The 15,053-nt window shown below is 44.5% G+C and overlaps 1 protein-coding gene across 1 annotated transcript in view; it reads left to right on the plus strand.

Moving 5' to 3' along the window:
* KPNA3 (karyopherin subunit alpha 3) overlaps positions 1-15,053 on the plus strand; it is a 35,916-nt gene that overhangs the window by 5,816 nt on the left and 15,047 nt on the right. The window contains exons 2-11 of the mRNA XM_069969993.1: positions 6,590-6,634; positions 7,892-7,981; positions 8,359-8,388; positions 9,065-9,117; positions 9,216-9,311; positions 10,211-10,296; positions 11,304-11,390; positions 11,635-11,804; positions 12,134-12,178; positions 12,586-12,717. Of these exons, the coding sequence (XP_069826094.1) occupies positions 6,590-6,634; positions 7,892-7,981; positions 8,359-8,388; positions 9,065-9,117; positions 9,216-9,311; positions 10,211-10,296; positions 11,304-11,390; positions 11,635-11,804; positions 12,134-12,178; positions 12,586-12,717 (834 nt within the window). The remainder of the gene's footprint in view (positions 1-6,589; positions 6,635-7,891; positions 7,982-8,358; positions 8,389-9,064; positions 9,118-9,215; positions 9,312-10,210; positions 10,297-11,303; positions 11,391-11,634; positions 11,805-12,133; positions 12,179-12,585; positions 12,718-15,053) is intronic.

Here is a 15,053-nt window from a genome sequence, read left to right on the forward strand (position 1 = left end):
CCAGTGAATACTTAACCGGTCTGCGTTCCAGCCTGCTTCTGTGGCTCCCAGCATCCTGATGTCCTGCTTAGCCAATCAGTGTGCTGTCCTGCCACAGCCTTTGGCTGAGCGGATGGATGACTGGAGCCACAGAAGCAGGCTGGAACGCAGTCCGGTTTAGTAGTCATCAGGCAGCCGCAGGTTTAGGGGATCAAGGTTCACGTACTCGCAGCGGGATGAAAATTCCACTGTGAAACAAAACACTGTGCAAAACAAAATTTGGTGCCTCTTGTTAGGTAATGGTAGCCCGATGGGGGCCCGATAATACCTGTAAACGAGCAGCGATCTGCTAGATCGTCGCTTGTTTACTGGGCCTATTACACGGCCCGATAATCGTTTAACAAGGGCTGCAAGGACATCGTTACCGATGTCCTTGCAGCCCTTGTTTAAACTACATACATTACCTATCCACGCTCCAGGGCTGCTCCTGCGGTCCGCTTCTCCCTGCATCCAGTGCGCTCTAGCTTCAGAGTGGCCTGTCAGTGGATAAGTAATGTATATCGTCATCGCCACGCACTGCTATTACATGTAGCGGTGCGCGGTTGGCGCCCGACGAAAATAGGTCAGAACCTATATCAATGATCAGCCGATGATCGTTGTATTTATTACACTGAGCGATAATCGGCCGAATCGGGCCTGTTCAGTGTAATAGTACCCTTAGGCCACATTTTGGTTGACTGACTTAGGGTGGTATTACACAGAACGATTATTGTTCGAAAAATCATTATATTGTTCTGATTCAAACGATAATTGTTTTGGGTAATAGACAACGATTAGACCTTAAACGACCAACGAGAAATCGTTGTTCGTTTACTAGAATTCTGACCTATTTTTATCGTTTGATCATTCGCATCATAGTTCCGTGTAATTGGGCAAACTATTTTGGGTCCTTTTCCATAGTGGTCGTTTGAGAGTCAGTCACCTTTCATACAGTAGAGTAATGGAATAGCCACCTTACAGCGTATGTCCACAGCCATCTGGGCTATCACTTTAATGTGTGCACAGGTACCAAAAAGACAAGCTTGGGTCCAGCGTGCGGTGAAACAAAATCCAAGATTTTTTGCAAAACACCATCAAAGTGCAAACTGTACAGCAACACCCCCACTGAACACCTTCAATGGCGGTGTTGCTGTACAGTTTGCACTTTGATGGTCTTTTGAAATAAATCTTTGACTTTGTTTCGCTGCCTGTTGGAGGTTTTGCCTCTTTTGTTCTGTATAACAAGGTACACCAAAGTTAAAATGTGACTCTTTGCCACTCTGCACCATGAGCTGCTCATGGTGTATTTGCCCAAAGTGTTCACCTTGGTAGCACCACCAGCGATCAGCTATTATCTGTGAAGAAACCTGTCAGTAAGGGTTCAGTTTCCCTGCCGCACCACCACAGGGAAAATGTAGCAGTACCCATTCACATCAATGGGTTGTCTGTATATTTCAGAACAAGATGGGTCAAGAGGTACTCTGTGTAACCACCCTCAAAGAGGATCCTTTCCTATTATCTATTAATAAGACATATAGCAATGTTTTTTTTCTAAAACTGGACACTTCCTTTATCTGCATGGTATAACCACTGTATCTGCATGGTATAACCACTGTATAGTAACAAGTGCTGCTCCGTGCTGATGGATGCCATGCACAGGACACGTGTGCTCAGACACCGGCAGCCGACACCACCGGCAGCATTTTTCAAGGCCCTCTAGCTGTCAGGTGACATTCCCAAAACTGTGTGAGGAACGTGAGGCCCCATATAAAGGGAGTCTTTTGCCCTTCCTAATTCCTGTCTCTACAGTGATTGGCTGAGCAGCCTGTCAGTGCAGAGAAGGGATCAGAAGGCCCGAGGACATCTGGGAACATGGTAAGGTAAGTAAATACTTTGTTTTTTATACTGCGATCAGCCACTAACTATTACATGTGGAGATGCGCACCCGACGATTTTAGGTCTGGATCTAAAGACACAATCAGCTGATCGTCCTCTTTATTACACGCTCTGTGTAATAGGGCCCTAAGAATTGCTGGGAATTTGAGTGGTGGACAGTGCTCCTGCATACAGGAACGGCTGAGGCATACCTTCTCCCTCAGAGTCCCCTGCACGGTAGGGAGTTATCAGCAGGGTACATTCATCTAACAATCAGAAAATAAAAATTTGAGGGAACATTTATCAGATATAGAAGTCCTGCTCTCTTTTCCCCGACCCGATTCACTAAGGCCTTGTTTACATATAAAAGATGCATCCGTTTGCGTTTTTTGTAAAAAACTGACTGCAACTGATATCACAACTGATGGCAAAAAGGTCATCAGTTGACATCAGGTTTTATATCATTTTTTAATGAAAAACCATCAGTTGCCATCAGTTTATTCCTTTAGTTGTCATCTGTTTTTTCAAATACAGTATGTAGGGGGCCATCTATGTAGGGGGCAGCACCAGAACAGGAGATAAAATATTGTGGACAACTTTTACATGGGAGTCCTCTAGAGCAGGAGTAGGGAACCTTGGCTCTCCAGCTGTTGCAAAACTACAACTCCCATCATGCCTGGATATCCCAGACATGATGAGAGTTGTGGTTGTGCAACAGCTGGAGAGGCGAGGATCCTAACCATGGTGCTGCACTGTATAGAGGAGCTGAGGGGGGGCCAGGGGTCACAAGAGTTTAATGTCGGGAAAGGGACTTCTCTATGGAGCGCCGGAAGATGCATAATGCATGCGTCTGCACATGGCATGCCTCCGGCGCCCCATAGACTTTAGTGGATGCGGTGCCGGATAGCTAATCGGGCCGTACGTCAGAACGCTGCATGCTGCGTTCTGCCGTATGGGCGGTCCGGCGGCATAAGTTGCAGAACAGATGATCTGAACTGTCCCATTGAAAACAATGGGATCAGTTCTCAGATGCATTTCCCTCCGGTGCTTCTCTACTGCAACGGAGGGAAACGCCGCCGGATTTATGTAAACTAGGCCTAAGAGGCGCACGCCTGCACCTGGCACAGACATTGTGGATTAAATCTACACCTTGGGACCAATGGGCATCCTGGCATGGGAGGAGGCCCATTGGTGCCGGTGGTTGTAGGATTGGTATTTTACTTTCAGCACCCTGACTGAAGACTGCTATATTGAATGAACACCTATGGATGGAACATTTGGGGCCCCCACATTTGGCCCTGTAATGTATTTTAGGCATTGAATTCCATCCGGTATATTGGCAGAAGTAAATCTCTGTTCATCTGTCCGTAGAGGAAATGATTATTTAGCCCTGATCTCACTGCACCCTCCGGCCAATGTCTGTGGAAGTCATCAGTACTGGCTCCCGCCTATGATGTTAGCTCATAGAGGAGAGGAAACTGATATGATCTCTATTTAAAGCCTAGACGGTGATTTGTGTCACTCATTTGGGAAAGCATGTATAGGTGTAAACATGACTAAATGCTTCCCCTCATCAGCTACAATCCTAGGTGAGAAGCTTCTGCCGGATTAGTTTATTAGCAGGACATACTGTGTGTATATAAGACCAGTTTCTCTGGTTATTCCGAGGATCCAAGTGTCAATGTCCTAACCTTGGTTTGTAACATTTGGGAATCCAAACTCTTAGGGTATGTTCAGTCTACGTACTGTTCCATAGGCTCCTATTATAATTCTGTTGACTGCTCGTATTAGCAGTTTACAGAATTCATCTCCGTTCAGCAGAAGTGAAGGGACAGAGCGCGCTGCAGAGCCCTTCTGCTCCGTCATTCTAGTGATCGGCAGGGGTCTCAGTACCCAGACCCCCGCTGATACGCCCTTCTGACATGTCGCTATGACACGTCGGAAGTTTTTACAAATGATAGTTATACTTTAAGGGCCTTTTACACAGGCCGATTATCGTCCAGGAGAGTTGCTAGAAACATTCCTGCAGCCAAGGACGGGGAAAATACCCGCTCCTTGGCTGATCCGGTCTTTACAACAAACTACAAAGTTTCTTGTTGTCGGCCGCACATCTCCCTATGTAATCAGAGTTTTGTGAGGCCCACAACGATACAAGGGAACTGACAGCGAAGAAATGTATGTAGGATATGTATATATCTGCTGTCTGTTTCCTGATCACAAGCAGCAGTGTATACTTACCAGCCATGCTGCTTGTGATCCAGCATCCGGGTCTTCCTCTGGCCGCCGGCTGTATCTTCAGAATGATTGACAGCTGAAGGGGACTGGACCTGAAGATAGTCTGCAGAGGGGAGACCAGATGCTCATTCACTAGCAGTGCGCATGGTAAGTGTACGTTACACTGCTGCTTGGAATCTGGAAACTGACAGCGCAGATATAATAATATACATGTCTGTGCTGTCATTTCTAAGGGCTGCATAAACAATAGAAGGATTGTTTGTGTAGCCCATCTGTCCGATTTTGTTGTGCCATGTAAAGGCACTGCAAACGTTTGCCTCCCCGGTGGCGGACACATCTGTGCATCTAAAAGGACCCTTAGACCCATTGCCGTAATATCTATTTGCAGCACGGGGCTGTCTAGTAGAGGGGAGTCCTACCATGAAGAATTGTCTGTGGTCCCAGAAATAACATCCCCATTCATAGCTTACTATGTGAAGATCAATCCAGAATGTTTCCTTAAACAAATCTTGGATTACTGTGACAGTGCGGCAGCATGGACGTCATCCTCTCAGCTTCTGAAATGAGCAAATGCTCCGTACATTCCTGGCATACTTCTGGCTTCACACAGGGACGTTCCTGTAAGGGTGTAATGGAATGGTTACACGGGGGTTACTGGGAGCTGTGGCGGCTTTTTAGGTGGTGTTTATGATCTTGAGTGTGAACGAGATACATCCTCACACTTTGACCTTTCAACAAAACTCAAAAGGACAGTGGCCAACACTTGAGTCTGTGTATATGGACTAAAAAACTCGTCCTTGGTATGCGGTAGCATCTGTCCCCTGTAATCCACCTTATTTCCAGGGTAAAGGACTGGACACACACATCAGCTGAGACCGACTGACCATCTAGTGGTAGATATCGAGGGAGTCTGGCAACAGCTTTTTTTGGGATCACATATGTGCTTGACTGAGCTGGCGTCTATATCGGGGATCAGAAGAGAGAATTGTTGGCCAAGTGAATATTTGGCTAATGTGTGTGGCTTGTACTTAAAGGGTTATTTCCACCATCAGAAGTTACCCCTATCCATAGAATGGGGTGATAACAAATGATCAGTGGGGACCCACTGAATGAATAGAACAGGAGTGTGACTGCTTTACTCTAAGCATAGAGAATGAATGGAGGGCTGCTGCTTTTTTTTATTTGGAGGGACAGCTGACCTCTCTCTTTCAAGATCGGAGTGGTCCCCAGTGCCCAGCTTGTTGTCCCCCATCCTGTAGTTAGAGGCAATGTTTTATGTTGGGAATAACCCTTTAAAAACTATTTGCTGCTACATGTCCACAGTACAACAAAGGTTAATAAGGTATTAATTTCCTTGTAAGCCCCTCTGTCATGTGGCCATGTAATCTTCCTGCGGGAACATGTATATTATCCGGCCTAGTCAGCATAAAGCCCGGCCATCAGCCTGTGAACCACTGCTATTCTTGTTCCTGTAAATGTCACACACATCTCCAGGGAAATCTTCATGGAATGCAGCGTCACCTAAAGGAGCCGAGCGTGACGAGTAATGCTGAATTATGGCATATTCTGCTGTTGTAATGGCTCTGTCTTATGACTTGCCACTTTCTGACGTGTGAGTCACCTTGGGTAGCCGATGAGTCAAAATCTACAGCTGTATGCTTCCTGGGCCCGGCACCTCCTGTGGCCTGACAAAGATTTATTACTCGGTGATCTCATTGCATTAGAGAACATTCAGGTTGTAGTCTGTCCTGTTCTGTCCTACATAGAAAGAAGTGCTGTGAAATTCCTTTAGGGTGCGTTCACACATACAGGATCTGCAGCAGATTTGAAGCTGCAGATTCAAAGCAAATCAATTCTGGGCCATCAAAACTGCTGCGGATCTGTTGCAGATCTGCTGCAGATTCAAATCTGCACCATCAAATCTGCTGCAGATCCTGTACTTGTGAACGCACCCTTAAGGGTCCAGCACCTTTCAGGAATAGGGTCCATGTTGGTTTTCATAGAATCCAAGATGTGCAGAGATCATATTACATGGATGATAGTTGACTTGCTGTAGACTTCTTGGCTTGTCTGATATCAGACAATGGTGTAAAAGTAAGAATGGGTTCAAACTACATTTTTGCAACCTTTTTTTTTCCATCCATTTTTGCAAAAAACGGATGCATTTGTGTGCATCCAATTTTCCATTGACTTCCATTATAAAAAAGAGTAATTAAAACACATCCAATTTTTTTTTTTTACGTACACAAAAATTGTCACTTTTTGTGTGTTAAAAAAAACCAGATCCATTTTGATCCCTTTTTTTTTTTTTTTTTTGTTTGTTTTATTGCTTGTAAACTTTGTTTTTGTGCTTTTATTGCAGGGAATGTGATAGATACCAGTGCATGATTATTGTTTTTAAATATGAAAAGCGTATATATTTTTTTTCATTACATTAAATGAAATCTTATTTTATTTCTAGACTATGAGAAGACACAGAAATGAAGTAACTATAGAGCTCCGAAAGGTAATACAATGACCAACTTTATAGACTATTGTGGGTGGGGTCAAAAACAAGATTGACAATGCTCTGTTGGCTGTTAGGAGGGGTATATGCTGTATGATGCACCTAGTGGTTGTGATGGGTATTATAGTGTGTTGAGGACTTGACTGACATGTCATATGATAACTAGAATTTGTCCTTAAAGGGGTACTTCAGGCGGGGGTTATTTTTAGGGTATGGCAACTTCCTGGTCTGAGCTGCGGCTTGAGACGTGACGTGTCAAAGCAGCTCAGCCATTCAGTGGTCTTAGCGGAGTCCCACCTCGGCCTTTGAATGGCTGAGCTGCCTTGAGACATCACGTCTCAAGCCACAGTTCAGACCAGGAAGCGGAGGCCGGACGAGAGAACAGGGCGGCACGATCCGGGACCCGGCCCTGGAATCGGGAAGGTAAGTGACCGGCGGCCTCTATATCCACCCCTTCCCAGGCCATACGCTAAAAATAACCCCAGCCCGGAGTACCCCTTAAAATGGGTTACTAAAACATTTTTCTCTCAAATTACCTGGTGCCAGAGATTTGTAATTTACTTCTCTTAAAAAAAAAAAATCTCTTCCAGTACTTATCAGCTACTTTATGTCCTGCAGCAAGTGGTGTATTTTCTCCAGCCTGAAACATTGCTCTCTGCTGCCACCTCTGTCCATGTCAGGAACTGTCCAGAACAGTAGCAAATCCCAATAGAAAACATCATCTTCTCTCCAGACTGGAAAGAATACACCACTTCCTGCAGGACATACAGCAACTAATAACTACTGCAAGACTTGAGATATTTTAATAGAAGTAAATGACAAATCTCTGGCACCAGTCGAAAGATACTTTTTTTTGTGAACTTCCCTTTTAAAGAGTACCTGTCATGTCAACAAACCTCTAACAGGTCACAGTTATGTATGAGAAGTTGGGATCGGTGGGGGGGGGGGGGGGGTGCTGGAACAAAGGGGCACAGCGCTCAGATTGAGCACTTCTGCCTTCTAGCCATCGGTGTGGGTCTTTTCAGCTGGACCTCCCCACCATTCAAATCTAGTTATGTCCCTATGAATGCCATAATTTGTAGAAAGGTACAGGTGGGCACATCTGTAATTCTTTTTTAGTTTGGCTTCACACACAAACGTATCCGCTGCGGACTTCTCACTGCGGATACGTTGTGTGTGAAGCTACCCTTACAGTGATTGTGTTTTTGTATCTGTTGCTGATGAATTGTGCCTTACACTACTAAACCTTGCTTATAGAACAAAAGAGACGAGCACCTTCTTAAAAAGAGAAACGTTCCCCAAGAAGAAAGCTTAGAAGACTCTGATGTAGATGGAGACTTCAAATCGGTATGTTTTACATGTAAGGTCTGTTATGTGTATGATGGCGGCTGAAGGCACCCGATATAAATGGGCCAGAAGGAATGGACCCTAAAAGAACAAAAAGGCTTCTAAATAAATAAAAAAAATCTAGAAAAACTGCATGAATGACTGTGACAGCTAGTATTAACTAACCTGTGTATGGCCTGTAACAGAAGTGATTGGTGGCGTATGTATAAGATGTGTCAAGTATCTTATTGATGCAGGTTCTTACACTCTCTTTAGTACGACCTCTTTAGTAAAGACCAATTGTTGCCCTTCCAGGCAAAATGAAGTCTATTATAAAGCAATGAATTGATAGATAAATAACTCTACAAAATGCTAATGTCACTTTGTTTCTATTGCAGCAAAACGTAACACTAGAAGCAATACTACAGGTACGTACCTTAATGGGAATTTATTTTAGTCAAGTCTTTGTTTCACTTTGTATCTCTAGATACAACCTGGAAAATGTATGGATGTGTGCCCCACTCCCTGGTTTAAAGTGACACTGGCATCCCCTTTTTGCATTCTGACTTCTCTACACAGGTGTAATAGGTAAATTTAGCAGTTTTCATACCTTATTTTACATCATGCATCATGGTGTTTGTTCAAATAAAAAGTGATCTTTTATCATGTGCAGATTGTGTGAAGTGGGCGGGGCTTCACTGCAACTCTGTCACTTAGCCCCGCCTACAGCACCACCGTAGACCCTGCCCATCTAGAATGTCATCAGCACATAGGCCCCACCCCCTCTGCGTCAATTGGAATGGGCCAATGTAGAGGGGTTGGGGCCTAGACCTTTAGGCCAGCCTGTTCCAATGGTCGGCAAGGGGCGGTGCCTACGTGGGTGCGGTGGCTGTGGACAGTGGTACAGTTACCACAAAGACCTGCCCACTTGGCACAATCTGCCGATAAAAAGATCACTTTTTACTTGGAACAAGCACCATGATGTATGATGTAAAAAAAAGGTATTTGCCCATTACACCTGTGTAAAAGGAGGTGACCGTATCACTTTAAATATATATCGGTCTACACTGTTTAACACTTTTTTCCTTTCTTGATTGATTTCAGAATGCTACCAGTGATAACCCATCAACTCAATTAAGTGCTGTACAGGCTGCAAGGTATAGTCAGATCCTGATCTAACCTAAGAATAATGCGTTATATGTGGGTGAATCATTTTCTCTGTATTTATTACCCCTTTTGCTCTTTGTACTTTCAGAAAGTTGCTTTCAAGTGACAGGAATCCACCCATTGATGACCTCATAAAATCTGGAATTCTGCCGATACTGGTGAAATGTTTAGAGGCAGATGATAAGTAAGTTCAAGTCTTGCTCTTTTTTTTCCCCCCTTCTATTAAACCATGACGTATGGTCCTTTTACACAGAGCGATAATTCGCCCAATTGATCTTTTAACGATTTAACGCTCAGCGTTTAGACAAAAAGATAAATCGTTTGAAAAAAAATGTTATTGCGATCATTTTAGGATCGCTTAAGCCCATCTCACACATAGGATGAATCTGTGAAAGAGACTTTGCACAAAGCAATCTGAGAATCTTCAGTGAACGACCAACGATGATTTGAGAACATGTTAAAAGACCAAGATTAATGATTTCTCGCTCGTCGCTTAATCATTCGCTGTGTTTACACGAGCCGGTTATCGGTCAAATGCGTTAGTTATCTTGAAAATTCGAACAATAATCCCTCTGTGTAAAAGGACCTTAAAGGGTACAAACCCACTTGGCGTATTTGCTGCGTGAATCAGGCTTAAAAATAAGCAGGCAAAACGCAGGTTGGCTTTATACGATTGTTCTGCGTTAAAATACGCAATTGCGTATTTTAACGCAGAACAATTGTATAAAGCCAACCTGCGTTTTGCCTGCTTATTTTTAAGACTGATTCACGCAGCAAATACGTCAAGTGGGTTTGTACCCTAAGGGTCCTTTTACATAGGCTGATCATCAGGCAAATGATTGTTCTTAGGAACGCTCACTGCTGACAGTCGGCACCTGTAAAAAGAGCAGCAGTCAGCTGGTAAAAGTTAAGTAATACTCTCCTGCATAGGACACTTTTTTTTTTTTACCAGGATTCTGAGGTTTGATCAATTGCTGGGCGTTCGGGTTATATTCAGCATCACTAGTCATCAATAGAAGAATAGTCATGTTCTCTACAAAATAATGTAGTATCACAAAAATATAATTCCCCTTTATTTTGCAGTCCTTCTTTACAGTTTGAGGCGGCCTGGGCACTAACCAATATTGCATCAGGAACATCTGCGCAAACCCAAGCAGTGGTCCAGTCCAGTAAGTCTTATGCTGAATGCAATAGCACTATTGATCATTGACTTAAAGTCATAGGGAAGAAAAACGCCTGTATAAGCGATTGTCTGTGCAAGACTGTCCCATAGACTGGTGTTAGGAATCAGTCTTGTCATGTGGCACAGAGCTAGCAGAGAACGGGCTTAGCATGCTTCTCTCCCTGCAGTTTTTAAAGTTAAAGCATAACTGTCATGTTTTTTTTTTTATTGCAGAAATCAGTAGTATAAGCGATTTTAAGAAACTCTGTAATAGGTTTCATCAGCCAAAAAAGCCTCCTTCTGTACTCAAGAAGCAATCTCCCAGCCTCCCCCCCTGACTTCTTATCTGTGCATTATCAGGCAAACACGTCTTCATTACAGAGAAGCCAGTGAAGACGGGTTCTGCTCTCTCCATTGTAAGCCTATGAAGGGGGGAGGGGCTGGGGGAGATGAGGGAGCAGGAAGAGGTGACATGAAGGTCAGCTGTTTGTAGACTCTCTGGGCACCTAAACCACAGGATTCAGGTGTCAGAAAGGTCAGTGCTTATCTATGAATTTACTGAGGGAAGATTGCAGGGTGTTGTGCTGTGCAGAAATCCTCCGTGCTCAGTCACTCCTAACAGCCCCTCCCCTCTCCATAGACACATAATGGAGACCGAAATCCTGCTTCATTTGATGTGAAGGGGGAGGCTGGGAGATTGCTTTTTCACTACAGAAGGAAACTCTTTTAGTACATAAAACCTATTACAGAGTTTCTTAAAATCGCTTGTACTGTTGATATTTATTATTTTCAGAAAAATGACCCTGAAATGACAGTTACGCTTTAAGTGTTGAGATTGAGTCTTTATGACATGTAATCGAGTTGTTTGTTCCTTAACAAGACAATGCCCATTTAATCTAGTGAGATATATCTATCTATCTCACTAGGTGGGCACTTTTGCCTATTTTGGGCTGTCAGACATGTAAAGTGGCTCTGCTTTCATTTATTTGCATCGCCTTTCTTTGCTCTGAACAGATGCTGTTCCCCTATTTCTGAGGCTTCTTCATTCCGTGCATCAAAATGTCTGTGAACAAGCGGTCTGGGCACTTGGGAATATCATCGGTAAGTATATCAAGTATGCATGGAATATGTTAATGAAAACTGGTACCTAAAGTTACTGTAATGCAGGACAAGCAGATAATCTGTAATTTCCCCAGTACTTTTTAGATTAAAAGCCCAGGATTGTGAGACCCCAGGGGCGGCCAGGGGATGCTTCCCATGCATACATTTCAAGATCACCCCTTTTTATTTTTCTCCAGTAACATTTTTAATGCAGTATTTTTTTGAAACCCTTTCATTTCTGTAGGTGATGGTCCTCAGTGTAGAGATTATGTCATCTCACTTGGAGTTGTCAAACCGCTCTTGTCCTTCATCAACCCTTCCATCCCCATCACCTTCCTCCGGAACGTCACATGGGTCATTGTCAATCTGTGCAGGAATAAGGACCCTCCGCCACCAATGGAGACTGTGCAGGAGGTAATAAGACTGTAAAGCAATGATCGTTGTGTTGTTGTACAAGCTGCGGGTCTTTATCCTATTCTATAATGTTTCTACTACGGTGCACATGTCTCTTCAGGATATAGTTAATGCCTATTCGTTTTACAGAGGTGCTCACGTGCTCTCTTCAGGGCACCTTATACATGCCCATAGTCCATGAACTAGGAAGCACAGTTGTATAGCTGTTGCATATAGATTTGCTTCCTTATGCTTCTTGTAACAATATCCACTTTGCCTTTGTTTTACTTTTTTTTTTTTGCAATAAATCTTGAATTCCCTAATGAAGTTTTTTTTCTTTCCTGTCATAGATTTTGCCTGCTCTTTGTGTCCTGATATACCACACAGACATTAATGTAAGTATAAGGCTCTTCACGTAAAGCAGTATACTGTAATTGTGCAGCTAAAGATGTTAGGCCAGCGATTCTCATCCTGTACTCAGAAGTTAAAGGGAACCTGTCACCGGGGACGTGGGCACAGAGCCCGCCGGACCTCCCGGTGCACCCTTTAGGATGCTTGGACCCTCAGCAGTTTTGAGCACGGGGGTGTTAAGTTTTTGGTCTGAATAGATTGGCAGTCATGAGTGCTGCTGGAGATATTCAGACACTGCACTGCAATCTCCATCTGTCTCATAGACAGTGAATAGAGCGGCAGTGCACAAATGTTATTACTGCTTCATTCAGACGGGAGACCACTAATAGTCTTTATGTAATCTATTTGTCAGTATTTTTGTAAGCAGGTTTTTGTCTTTCTCCCCTTTTAGATTCTAGTGGATACAGTATGGGCGTTGTCTTACCTAACTGATGGTGGCAATGAACAGATACAGATGGTGATAGATTCTGGAGTTGTGCCATACTTGGTGCCGCTCTTGAGTCACCAGGAAGTAAAAGTTCAGGTAAGAGATTCTCCATTGATCATACATATAGCTGCCACACATGCCCTTTAATTGGACTCCGTCACCTCCGACCCACTCCCCTCCACCCCTAAACAAAATTCAGCAGTAAATAGGATAAAAGATGCAGATTTCGGGACTTCCGGTTCCGGCGCGCGGATGTTAACAGTGTGAGGGAGAAGCTCCGTGCCGGGTGCCTCATTTATCTGTCCTCCCGCCACCGCTTCTGTTTGGGGGGGGCCGAAAAGATTACCGGCTACTCCCAGGACACCTGCGCTGTTAGATGGAGAAGTTTCTGCAGCGTGGCGGAGAGGCGTCATCATCATCCCAGGCGGCAGTGCTACCACAGCGTGTGAAGACAAAAGCTAAGATGGCGGCCGCTGTTAATGAACAGGAAGGTGCAGCAGCCCCTAACCCCCACCCACCATTATCCCAGGACACTGGTATATATACTGATGAATCGGGTGAGCAGTTTATATCTGGATTACATATAAGCTGTAAATCGTTGGCCATAGAAGTGGCGCGTATACTGAGCCCTGATCTTAAGTCGTCGCTTGACTCCACTATAACGGCAGCCCTCAATCAAATAAGAGGGGACATAGACAAACATGCCGACCAAATCAATGAGTTAGAAACCCGCTTAGATACGGTGGAGACAGAACTGACTCATGCCAAAGCTAAACTTCAACAATCCGCACGTCAGATAAAATCACTGCAGGACAAGACAGAGGATCTGGAGAATCGCTCCAGAAGGAGCAACTTGAGAATAGTGGGGTTGCCAGAATCCATCTCAGCTCCTTGCCTGCTTAAAATATGTGCAGAAGAGCTACCCCTGGCACTAGGACTGCCGGCGCCATATACTGTGGAACGGGCACATAGATTGGGCCCACCCCGCATGACACCGGGCAATAATGTGGCACCAAAACCGCGCCAAGTTATAGCAAAATACCTGAACTATGCGGACAAGAATATGATCATGCAGATGTACAAGAAAAACCAGGCAGATACTGTAGTCAGGGGATACAAGATCCTACTATTTAACGACTTTTCTGCCGAAATCGCGAAGAGGAGGAAGGCCTATGCTCCGCTTTGCACAGAACTGGTAAAGCGCCAGATCCGTTTTGTCTTGCAATTCCCAGCGACGCTGAGGATTTTCAGAGCGGATGGCACCTCGGAAGTCTTCCACAACCCGGATGACGCAGCACACTTTGTGGGCATCAAGGATCCCCAAGCCACGCAAGACAAGCACAAGCGTCGCAGAATGAACAGTCCCGAGTCTTCCCAAGACACCATGGACTGAGTGACTTAGCTCGTGTTGGGCCTCTGCTGAGGTTCGACCACCCAGTGTATCCTTCTGAAATATGATCACTTTTATGGTTCTTCATAATTAGCTAATAACTGTTCTAGGTTCTTTCTTCCTAGTTGGGACTATTTCTTTTAGTAGTTATGTTCTTTGTTCTCACATGTCATTGGTAGAACTGTTTCTCTACCCACCGCTGGGGGCGTTAATTTCCTCTAGGTGGCCCCGGTGGGGATATTCCCTCCTCCACGTAAGATAGAATATGTTACCACGTCAGTGCGAGATGGTGGACATACGAGGTCCACGTTTGTCCGCGAAAAAAGTGAAGTCCATGACACACCTTTTGCTCGTGGCTCTGATAAGAGCTTATTGTTCCTTCTTTATTTCTGTTATTGTTGCTAAGTCGTTTTTCTGTCCAGCCTATATGTTTGTCTGTTTTTCCGCCGGCAGGGGGTCCAGACTGTCAACCATCTGCCTCAGCAGGGGTGTTCGGGTGCCTCGCCAACTCACTTCTGATCAAGTAGCTACATTATGAGGATAGTGATCTGGAATGTAAAAGGTCTGCGGTCCCCAGCGAAACGCATAAAAGTCCTGCGTCATTTAAGGCGCCTAAAAGCGGACATCGCCATGCTCCAAGAGACTCATCTCTCGGGGGCTGATTATTTTAGGATGACTAGATTGTGGGTTGGCGAGGCACATGGATCCCCGGCAATAGATAGGAAAGCAGGGGTACTCACGCTACTACATAAACACTTAAATTATACTGTCATTTCGCAGTCATGCGATACAGAAGGGAGACGCCATAGTCTATTGTTGGAAACTCCAGCGGGGAGACTGTCCCTCCATAATATATATGCCCCCAATTCTGATAGACGTCCCTTTTTCTCCCAACTGGAAGCAATTGTACTGCAGGACGGGGAAATGAACAAGCTAATAGGTGGTGATTTTAACTCTGTGTCTCATGTCACGGAAGACCGCAGGAGGTCTAAAATAGTTGGTTCTGCCAACCTCTCTTATGATACATATATCCAGCCACTAT

Source organism: Dendropsophus ebraccatus, chromosome 5, assembly GCF_027789765.1.
Source record: "Dendropsophus ebraccatus isolate aDenEbr1 chromosome 5, aDenEbr1.pat, whole genome shotgun sequence".
NCBI lineage: Eukaryota > Metazoa > Chordata > Amphibia > Anura > Hylidae > Dendropsophus > Dendropsophus ebraccatus.